At 43.3% G+C, this 12,012-nt stretch overlaps 2 protein-coding genes across 2 annotated transcripts; one reads left to right on the forward strand and one right to left on the reverse strand.

The window, feature by feature from the left end:
• Positions 1-1,510: 1,510 nt before the first annotated feature.
• On the reverse strand, positions 1,511-8,628 carry LOC118644305. Its single transcript, XM_036282537.1, has 2 exons — positions 8,178-8,628; positions 1,511-6,750 (listed from the first exon to the last, which is right to left on the reverse strand). Exons 1-2 carry the CDS (start codon positions 8,626-8,628, stop codon positions 1,511-1,513), a joined length of 5,691 nt encoding a protein of 1,896 aa, XP_036138430.1.
• Positions 8,629-9,197: 569 nt separating this feature from the next.
• Positions 9,198-11,613, forward strand: LOC118644386 (putative nuclease HARBI1). The gene is made up of 3 exons (XM_036282887.1): positions 9,198-9,212; positions 9,332-9,545; positions 10,955-11,613. The coding sequence occupies exons 2-3, from the start codon at positions 9,485-9,487 to the stop codon at positions 11,212-11,214; spliced, it is 321 nt and encodes a 106-aa protein (XP_036138780.1). The 5' UTR covers positions 9,198-9,212; positions 9,332-9,484; the 3' UTR covers positions 11,215-11,613.
• The last annotated feature ends 399 nt before the right edge of the window (positions 11,614-12,012 follow it).

Below are 12,012 nucleotides of genomic sequence, written 5' to 3' on the forward strand. Positions count from 1 at the left end.
TTATGTCCGCCGAAATTGGAATACATCTGATAGAAACGTATAGGAACAATTTCATATTAATTCATATAGAGTCTTATAGACTTTGAATCGTAAATTTCATATTCAGAACGGTAAGTAGATAGGATCATATATAAAAGTAGTCGTATTCAGATAGTTTTAATCGTTTATTTCAGATACGATAAGAAACGATAGAATTTTATAACTTTTCTATCTGGTAGGAAATCTAGTGTCCGATAGAAACGATAGATTCAGATAAAATCATATTAAATTTCTATCAAATTTCTATATGTTTCTATCAGTTTCTATCGTACTTTTTGAACAGGGATTGTGCGCGCGAAATCGTTTGCCGACGGCAACCGTATGCGCTAGAGGCCGGAACCGCTCAGAGTTGAGCGCGGATAACGTGTTGCGCGAATCCGAGGATTCGCTGGAGGTTCCACAAGCACGAATGAAAACAGGCAGGATTGGTATTCACAGTTAGAAGCACCATTTATTTCTCAAAGAACATACTTAACCATACAACTCGCGCGAATCACGGAAGACGCGAGCGTGCGGGAACGCCGAGTCAATTATAAACGATCGGAAATCTTCGGGTCGAACGGTTGTCCTTTCTGCCTTGAATTGCGCGGCGGATATCTTGCCGGGCGCTTGTCAGGACACCCCAACGGGACGGAGATCTTGAGCGCGAACGAGACCGAAAAACTGATCGCGAGGCAGACGTTCGATCGCGAACACGAGATCACCGTTGCTTCCCGCGACGTCACAACGCACACCGCACACTCGCGATTCCGCGACACTTTCACAGTACAATAGAGAGATCTTAACTCAAACGTGAATAGAATTCGAAGTTGATAATCTAGCCGAGGGATACCCCGAGTAGTGAACGTTAGGTTTTGAGAAAAGGCGAAACCCGAAAAAGAATTGAGAGAGGCTTGGCGAGCAAGAGCAGGCACAAGACTGACTCAACTTCGCGCCGAAATTCGGTAACGCGCCTTACTCTCCCCCGATATTCGTTGTTAGGAGGAGAAGATCGGGAAAGAGCAAGCAGCTGATCGGCCCGGTACCTCACGCGATCACGGCGTGTACGTGTGAAATCCACGGGTCCACGCTCCGGCTCGGCGAGATAAGATTACGAATTCCCGATAACAATTTCACGACTAGAGACAAAAAAAATATTTTTGTTTATCGGAAAACATTATGTTAACGGTCGAATCCCAAACATACCGGCCGCCTTGAAACGCTCGTTTCAAAGGAACGAGAAAACAGTCGCAAGAAGACGCGAGCCGGTCGACGGCCGCGAGCGCAAACATGGAATGAAAATGATAAAGGTCATACTTAACAATGTATCTTAATGACATGAATGAAGTACAAAAGAACGAACGCTCCTTAAAATATAGGCGAATAACACTTAATGCTTAAATGTGACTTAAAGCTAAACTAAATCTAACATGTCGAAACAAGATAAATTTAACGACGCTATTTAGAATAGGATGTCGCAGAAGCGAACGAGTTAGTCGCTCGACGTTACGTCCTCGACGGGGAGGAGGCATAGTTGCCCGATTGGGCGCTTAAACTCGGATGTTGCGGTTTTCACGGTGACGACGCGTGTTATGTTATCGGCACCGGGGTGAAGCTGCGTGACTCGCCCGAGCTTCCACTTGCACGGAGGTAGCGTCGCATCGCGCAATAGAACTATTTTCCCGATTTTTAGATTCGGGTGAATCTTTCGCCACTTGCTTCGCTGCTGCAACGTGTTGACGTAATCGGTCGCCCATAGCTTCCAAAATCGTTCAGAGAGGTGACGAATAAGTTGCCACCGCGATAACCGATTTTCGTTAAGTTGCAGCAGCGAAGGTTCAGGCGGAACATTGAGAGCGGAGCCTATCAGGAAATGTCCCGGAGTAAGGCTCTCATAGTCGTCGAATGAATCGGACAACGGCGCGATCGGACGTGAGTTTAAGCATGCCTCGATCCTGCACAAAAGCGTAGTGAACTCTTCAAACGAGAGCGTGGTACGATCTAAAATTCGATGCAGATGATGCTTCATGCTGCGGACACCCGCCTCCCACAATCCACCGAAATGCGGGGCAGACGGGGGGATGAAATGCCACGAGACGTTATCGCATGCAGTTTTACTTTGGAAGTCAGGATCGCGCAGGGCATGCTGATAAGCGGAATGCAGCTCCCTGTCGGCGCCAACGAACGTCGTGCCGTTGTCCGAGTACATTGCCGACGGGAGGCCTCGTCGCGAACAAAAACGAAGATACGCATTAAGAAACGACGGAGTCGAGTAATCCCCGACTAACTCCAAATGAATGGCGCGTGTGGCCAAGCATATGAATACAGCGATATATGCCTTCCTCGACGTTATACCGCGCCCGGCGGACGCGCGTGTCTGTACGGGCCCGGCGTAATCGACACCACAGTGAGAAAACGGCCGAGACGGAGTTGAAACGCGCGCTTTGGGGAGATCCCCCATTAGCTGAACCGGAATCGCGGCTCGCTCTCGACAACAAACGGTACAGTTGTGGATGACCGCCTTGACCAAACTTCGAGCGCGAACAATCCAATACTCGTGACGGAGCGTGTTAAGGGTGAGCTGCAGCCCCCCGTGCAGAACTCGCAAGTGAGCTTGCAATGCAATGAGGTTCACGAGAGGATGCGACGCCAGCAAAACGGGGTGGCGTGTTTTATATGGGAGAGGAGCGTGACGGAGACGACCTCCCACGCGTAATATCCCGTCGCAATCGAGAAAAGGCGTCAAAGCGGCCAACGAGCTCCTCGTAGGGACGGTTTTACCGGCGGTTAGAGCGCGAATCTCAACCGAAAAAAGCTCCGATTGGATGCTTTTGAGCCAAAATGTTTTGGCTGACTTACATTCGAGGAGTGAAGGGGTGTGAAGTGAGGAAATGAGAGAAGAGGAATCGACGCTACGGCGTCGACAGGCGTTAATAAACTTGAAAAGATACGCCGTGATACGAATAAGTTTGAGCCACGAAGAATACCGAGTCGCAAGATCCCACCGGGCGGGCGGGGAAGTTACATTTAACGATACGAGTTTCTCCTCGGCGCGAGCATCCACAACCGGCGAGGCGGGCTCGCGAGGCCAATCCTCCCGTGAGGCTTGCAACCAAGGTGGTCCCCGCCACCACAGAGCATGATGAATTAATTCGTCACCGAACAAGCCTCGTGATGCGCAATCCGCGGGATTATCAGAGGTCGGCACGTGACGCCACTCAGCGTCCGGCAACTGGGTTTGAATCGCGCTGACGCGGTTGGCGACGAATGTTTTCCATCGTGATGGATGAGCGCGCAACCACGTAAGCACGATGGTTGAATCCGTCCAACAGAAACACGGAACAGATTTAATCGAGAGCGAACCAGATACAAAGTTTACGAGACGGACGAGCAAGAGAGCCGCGGACAGTTCCAGGCGAGGGACGGTGAGAGGCGCAATGGGAGCAACCTTTGACTTACCGGCGAGCAACGAGAGCGTCACTGCACCTGAGGCGGAGACAACCTTCAGATAGACGGCTGCCGCGTAGGCGAGGGTGGAGGCATCGGCGAAGCCGTGAAGCTCGATATGCGAGACGTTTGATTGGACTCCTGTCCACCGCGCGATATTGAGATCGTTTAGTGAGGAAAACCGAGAATAGATGGAATGCCATTGACGGAAAAGAGTCTCAGGAATGTCTTCGTCCCAGGTCGCATTAAGACGCCAAAGTTGCTGCATACATATCTTAGCTGAGACGGTGACGGGAGTCACCCACCCCAGGGGATCGTATAGCTTTGCGATTGTTGACAAAATTGCTCGTTTGCACCGAGGAACTGATTCGGAGAGAGAGACTCTAACTTGAAAGACATCACGCGCCGGATTCCATACAATGCCTAGAACCTTTACTCTCTCATCGGTCGCAATGTGTCGGTCGCAAGCGAGTCCGTGATCCGACGGATCGACGTCGCTGAGCAATGCCGGCGAGTTGCTCGCCCATTTTCGCAACTCGAATCCACCGCAGCGTAGTAAGTCGACGAGTTGGTCGCGAGATTCTCGGACGCCGGATTGGTCATCACCCCCGAATAGAACGTCGTCGACGTAAATTTGATTGCGCAGAATGGGGATGGCCAACGGAAAACGGTGCCCGTCGTCGTCGATAAGACTGCGGAGGACGCGAAGTGCTAGGAACGGCGCACATGTCATACCGTAGGTGACGGTGAGCAACTGATAATCGCTAGGCTGATCGTTAGCACCCCTCCAGACAATACGCTGGTAGTCTATATCTCGCCGATCGACCAAAATTTGGCGATACATTTTCGCGATATCAGCCATGTAAACGAGCTTGAAATGGCGCCATTGCAGAATAATCGCGGGCAAATCCGTCTGCAATTTCGGACCCGCGTACAAGCAATCGTTCAACGATAACCCGTTTGACGTGACGCTCGACGCGTTGAACACGACGCGTAAGTGCGTCGTCGCACTTCCTTCGCGGAACACCGGGTGATGCGGAATATGAACAGATTGATGAGAGGCGTCTTGCGAGAGCGATGCCCCGTGCATGTGCCCGAGCTGTTCATATTCACGCATAAATTGGTCGTATTCTTGTTCCAACTCCGGATGCAGGCGGAAACGGCGTAATAGCGAATGATATAATCGTTCGGCAACAGCCCGCGAGCGACCGATGTCGATTGGCGGGCCCCTTTTAAAGGGTAATCGCACGATATATCGGCCGTCCTCCCGACGCGAATGAGTGCTCCCGAGAATCTCGCATGACTCATCTTGCGGCGTTAGAGTCTGAGACTGAGGGAGCTCCTCGATTTCCCAGAACTTCCGGATTTCCTCGGCGAGAGACTGACCGAGCAAGCAGTTGTGTACTGTGAGGTGAGCGGAGTATTGATGAGGCGGCGAGTGAACGACGGAAGCTCGCGACGAGTCGATCGTCGGCGCGAGAGGACCGGAGATAATCCAGCCGAATACGGAATTTTGAGCGACGGGCTGTCCGCTTTGCCCCTTTCGAACGCCCTCCAAGATTACGTCGCTGTAAAGATCGGCGCCGATAATGAGTTGAATCGGGTCGGAGCTAGTCGGTTTAGCATCCGCCCATGACAAGCCGGCGAGATGCGGAAAGCCGGACAAGTCCGAGACGAATTTCGGAGCGTACGACGTAAGCGAGTTGAGGACAAGCGCCGTCGTTTCGAAAGCCGGCGTAGTCGACGCACGAGGAGATATAATGATCGCGGCGGCGTGTTGCACCGTGCCGACATGAGTCCCGCCGACGGCAGAGATGGAAACCGGCATTCGGATGCGTTTCGCGCGCAGCAATTGAGCCACGTTCCCGCTGATGAACGTGGCTTCAGAGCCCTGATCGAGCAAAGCTCTGACGGATACAGATCGATCGGAAGCGACCCTGACAGTGACCCATGCGGTCGCTAAAAGTATTTGAACATTAGTGCGCGGTTGCGCTGAGGAGAGCAATGAATTCACTTCGACTGCGGGCGCCGCGTCGGACGACACCTTCGCATGTTGTGAGGTGCTCGTCGCCGCATCAGAATTCGCTTCCGCATCGATGTGCAACATCGTATGATGTTTCTTAGAGCACAGACGACAGGTATATTTACTTGTACAATCGGACGCGGAGTGACGACTGCTAAGGCAGTTGACGCAGCGCTTGAATCGCTTGACGAGTTCCCGCCGTTGATTCGCATTTTTCGCGATGAATTGCGGACATAAATTAATAAAGTGACGGGACTTGCACAGCGGACAAGTTAGCGCTGCGTTATCGGACGTAGCAAGGTGGACGCGCGACGAAGCCGCAGACTTAGAGGCGGATTTTGAGTTGCTATCAGGAGAGCATTCTTCCAGTGCGCTGATGCGAGAGGCGACAAAACGACTTAATGCTTCGTACGTCGACGGCGCGTCGGCGTGAGTGGTATGAAGTGTCCACGCTTTACGAGTGGCCGAATCTAACTTTTGTGACGTCAGAAATACGAGGAAGTCGTCCCAAAGATCACTCGGAGTGCGATCGAGTTTCTGCAGTGAGGTAATCGCTATATTAATTTTGTCGCATAAAAGTTGTAATTCGCTGGCGGATTCCCGACTCACATTGGGCAAATCGAGCAGCGCGGATAAATGAAACGAGAGTAATCGTCGTTTACTCTCGTACCGTGCGGTTAATGTTTGCCACGCAAGCTTAAAGTTGTTAGCGGTAACCGCGAGAGTCGCGAGACGTTCTTTAGCACGGCCTTTTAACGACGACACGAGAAAATGCATGCGTCCGAAATCATTCAAGTCTTTATTATTAATGATTAAGGAAGTAAAGCGATCGCGGAATGTTTCCCAATCCGCATAGTTCCCGTCGAACGGCGGCAGATTTATAGGCGGCAAATGCACTAATGAGAGCGAAGTCGCGTCATGAACGGCAGGTCCAGTCTCGAGAGACTGATTGTGGTGACTCACTACTGGCTCGATATCCTCCAGACAGTCCATCATATAATCCAACGTCGTGTTGTACACTTCTTCGGTCTGGTCGTATTGAGCCTTGCTGAAATACTCTATTGTAGACTGGGAGGCGACAGGAACTATCTGCATTAACGTGGAGTGACCTTCCTGGTATGAACGCCAGATTTCCTTGAGAGACGTGGCGCGCGACCGAATTTTCGCCGCCGTCAAATTGTTTCGACCGAGCTTCTTAAAGTTATCAAGAGCTCGTTCAATAGAGTGCTGTCGCACCCCTTGACTCGATAACGCTTGAGATGCTGTGAGAGACATGATGCGATGCACCGAAATGAAGACGAATGTAGTCCCTCCACACGCTCTCGCGATCCGGCTCGAAGGACCAACAAATGTGCGCGCGAAATCGTTTGCCGACGGCAACCGTATGCGCTAGAGGCCGGAACCGCTCAGAGTTGAGCGCGGATAACGTGTTGCGCGAATCCGAGGATTCGCTGGAGGTTCCACAAGCACGAATGAAAACAGGCAGGATTGGTATTCACAGTTAGAAGCACCATTTATTTCTCAAAGAACATACTTAACCATACAACTCGCGCGAATCACGGAAGACGCGAGCGTGCGGGAACGCCGAGTCAATTATAAACGATCGGAAATCTTCGGGTCGAACGGTTGTCCTTTCTGTCTTGAATTGCGCGGCGGATGTCTTGCCGGGCGCTTGTCAGGACACCCCAACGGGACGGAGATCTTGAGCGCGAACGAGACCGAAAAACTGATCGCGAGGCAGACGTTCGATCGCGAACACGAGATCACCGTTGCTTCCCGCGACGTCACAACGCACACCGCACACTCGCGATTCCGCGACACTTTCACAGTACAATAGAGAGATCTTAACTCAAACGTGAATAGAATTCGAAGTTGATAATCTAGCCGAGGGATACCCCGAGTAGTGAACGTTAGGTTTTGAGAAAAGGCGAAACCCGAAAAAGAATTGAGAGAGGCTTGGCGAGCAAGAGCAGGCACAAGACTGACTCAACTTCGCGCTGAAATTCGGTAACGCGCCTTACTCTCCCCCGATATTCGTTGTTAGGAGGAGAAGATCGGGAAAGAGCAAGCAGCTGATCGGCCCGGTACCTCACGCGATCACGGCGTGTACGTGTGAAATCCACGGGTCCACGCTCCGGCTCGGCGAGATAAGATGACGAATTCCCGATAACAATTTCACGACTAGAGACAAAAAAAATATTTTTGTTTATCGGAAAACATTATGTTAACGGTCGAATCCCAAACAGGGATATTATAGAATCTATATTGCAATGAATATGTTTATTATTAATAATAATTCCATCACGACACAATAGTTGTGATTCTTCTATAAATTCTCTTAAAAAATCATCTGAATTAGATGGTTTCTGTGTGCCATAATATGCTCCAATAATAAAAACTTTCTTTGATTGTGCTATAGAACCCAAAATTGGCCATAGTTGTTGATGCGATGACTTTGATAAAGGCAATCCATCTATATTTATATTTATTTTTATATTAGTAACATTTTCTGAGACAGATACAAACTTTTTTATTGACTTTAATAAACTAAAGTGGTAATATTCCCCATTAGCACAATTTCTAATATTAATATTTCTCGCAGTATGCAAAAGTGTCCTAGGATCAGACGGTATATTACAATGGCATTTCTTACACGTATACTGTTTTATACCTTTTATATAGAGTATACCTTTTATAAGAGTACGTAAAGATACTTGTGAAATATTTTCTTCAACTGCCCAACTAGCCAGAAATGTTTTAAAGTCTATTTTTTCATTATCTTTATTATTATCTTCAATTTCATCATCATTACTCAAAAACTCTTGTTCCTCAAATAAAGATAAAATTTCATTATTTTCTTCTTCACTACTTGAACTAGGATTTGTTTGATCAGAATCAGTTATTTCATTTAATAAATCTGCATCTATATTATCTTGATAAAAAGTTGATGTATGTGAATCATTTTCAATCATTTTAAATGTTGGTACATTAGATGGCACATTAGATACATTACATGTTAATGGTTCATTTAAAGCTTCATTAATCATATCAGTTTCTAATTCTAATTCTAATTTACGAATTTTACGTTGTGTCGGAGAATTAATCATATCAAAGGTTTTTTTATAATTACCACGCGGCATCTTAACCTCAAAAGTTACTTTTGCATAAAAAGTCTGTATAAATGATATAATTTTACCTTTTGATTCTGCCTGGTGTTATCTTGAAAATAAATTTGCTATAAATACTGCTGTTATTGCTAGAATACTGTTATTTTTCACTATTAAAATCACACACAAAGACAAAATGCGAAAAAGCCGGCGAAACTGAACGGATACACAGGCACCTTAATGGTTCTGGCAGACCAGCGTGATTTCGCGACACGCGACGCGCGATATCCAATGAGCATACAACTTTTTCAAAAAGCTGTACGCTTATTGGATATCGTGCATCACACTAATAGCACTAGATGTTCCAAGGACGTTCATTTTAAGTTCAATTCAGGGACCCTATTCTTGAAATAGTTGCGCATACGTAAATAGCAAGTTGCGAATGATCGCAATGGAAAATCTTTAGAACGGTATTCTTGACTGTCGCAAGCAGTAACGTATACGCAATTTTTCGTGTACGGTGCAACGAATGGTTTAGACCATTCGTTTCATTAGAAACGTATACGTTTCGATGGTGAAAAGCAATAGTAAAAGCCTCCGCGACCATTACATATTAGGTAAGCATAATATTTTATAAATTAAAAATAGAAGTATTGAAAATTCACTACACATTGCGTTTTTTTGCAAGTGAATCCTATCAATTGAATATTAATAAAAATATTCATATTGGTGTTAGTCAGCCAACAGTCTCCCGCTGCATCCACAAAATGATTGATGTTGTAACGAGAAAAAAAATAATGAAACAGTGGATTAAGTTTCCCAGTACGTTAGCAGAATTGAACACGTTATCCTAGAAGCACTCGCAATACATTTATATGGAATAACTCAAATGCAAAAAACGTGCTATGGTTTATCTTTACAGGCGCTATCCACACAAAAATTTCCATTTAGTAGGTAAGATGTTAAGAGAAATAAATGACGAGTAATGTAATGCATGGTTTAATGTTGAAACTTGCAGAAAATAATATATATATTCTGCAAATATGTATATATGGAGGAGTAAAAGCCTTAGTGGTGTAAGTCAATTGTTAAAAATATTAATTTGTGTGCATAGATGCAATTTATATATTGTATAGATTGCATCCCAGATAGCACAAGGACATCCATTGTATGTCCAATGAATATCTACTTCTGGACATTCGGACGTCCATTAAGAGTCCAAATAAGGTCCGTCGGACATTCGATGGACGTCCATAGGATATACGTTTGACACAACTTTGTACGTTCATAGAAAGTTCTTTAATGGACGTCTATAAGATATACGTTTGTCACAATTTCGGACATTTATAGAAAGTCCGAAATAAACCAAATTTTGGACCTATTATGGTTTGATTATTTCTTTTGAACCTTTTTCAATTAAAGGGTTTGCTGCAATAGTGGGTTAATCCACATTTTGTGAAAATCATCGACATAAAGCATGGACTGCGCATTTCCTGCAAAAAGCTCTTGAAAAGTGTCCGGCAGAAAGACAAAAAGGAGACATGGTCCGGGTCAATTTCTTTCTCTGTCTAGCGCCCATTATGCTACTGGTTAGACAGAGACAACGCTTGATTCAGACCAATTGCTGTATCTCTCTTTTGGTCGGAAAAAGAAACCAAAAAAAGAAAAAGAAAAAGAAAAAAAACGAAAATAAAAAAGCAAAACGATAAAAAACAAAAAAGAAACAATAATATATTATAACAAACATTTAAAAAAATACCAATAATTAATAATGTTAATAATAAATAAAAAAATAATACGTATTATTTCATATTATTTCATATTATATCTAAAAGTAGAACAATTAAAATAAACCTTTTGAAAATTAAAAATAATATAATTTATTATTATTTATAAATTAATGTTAATTAAAAATATTTTAAATAATATATATATATATATATATATATATATATATATATAATTTACAATATTTCTTTTAGATTATATAATAAAAATAAAGATAAATTATATAAAAGTAAGATCCAAGTGCGGACATAAATCAGATATCCAGCATAGGACGTTATGAATAAAACGTCCATTTTAATTCCAATAATGGGCATCCTATGAATGTCCATTTTATGTCCATGGACATGCGGATCTGAATTGGACTTAAAATGGACGTCCTTGGAACATCCAGTGTTATTTGGGATCTGTGCACACGAGTCAATATTTTAAAAAATTTAACCTAAACCACTAAGGCTTTTACTTCTCCATATATTAAGGAAATTTTCAGAAAATTATTAATATAAAATCCTAATTTCCCCCACAAAAACAAATAATATCATAAATTTTTACGTTAAAATGTTTTGAATTGCAGGTGATTCAAGGTATTCTCTCAGGCCTTGGATGATGACTCCTATAATAGGTGCTATTAAAGGTAGTCCAGAAGCTGAATATAATACGAAACAAATGAGATGTCGTGCATTAATAGAACAATGCAATGGAGTTCTGAAAATGCGGTTTAGATGTCTATTGAAGTATAGAGTACTCCATTACTCTCCACCAATAGCATCTAAAATTATATATACATGTGCTGTTTTACATAATATGTACCCATTGCCCAAAATGTGCCACTGAATCTAAATGACGATAATGAAGATGTAGATTTTGGGATGTATAATAACAAAAATCGTATTGAAAACGAAAGAAACGTCCGTATAATTGATCCAAATATGGCAGCTGGTAGAAATCAACAGCAACTAATGATTGCAAATTACTTCTCGTAAATTATAAGTATCGTTTATCATTTAGTATAGTTTTTATCAATAGTGGATTTATATTAATTAGAAATATATCATATTTTAAGTCAAAAATTTTTTATTTATTCTTACAATGTATATAAATACAAATAAAACATATAATATGAAAGAATTATATAAAAGACTTTTAAATATTATAACGTATTCTTCATGGCATGTAACATTCCCACTTTTAAACATTTATTAAAATGTAAAATAAAATTAATTCTTATAATAATCCTCTTTCTTTAAAATTTACTAAAATTCTTATGTATTTATTTATTAAAAAAAGAAACGATTTAGTAAAATTTTATTTTGTAATTTTAGACGTCTAATTAAAAAATTTAAAGTAGTAAACTATAATACTTGCTTTTTCATATATTAATATTGCGTATAAAATATTTTTAACTAATCAATCTTACTCAGTCTTATTAATTTCATCTAACAATTAAACCTTGACAAGTTTAAAATCACAATTGTTGCAATATATTACATGAACAATCTTATTTTTTTACTTACAAAGATGTAATAAACATGTTAGATGTAACAAACAAGACTTAAATATAATAAACTCAATATTTTTTATAATTAATTTAAATGAGCGCATCTTAGCTTTATTAATTTTGTCGATGTTTGT

Source organism: Monomorium pharaonis, chromosome 2 (genome assembly GCF_013373865.1).
Source record: "Monomorium pharaonis isolate MP-MQ-018 chromosome 2, ASM1337386v2, whole genome shotgun sequence".
Lineage (NCBI taxonomy): Eukaryota > Metazoa > Arthropoda > Insecta > Hymenoptera > Formicidae > Monomorium > Monomorium pharaonis.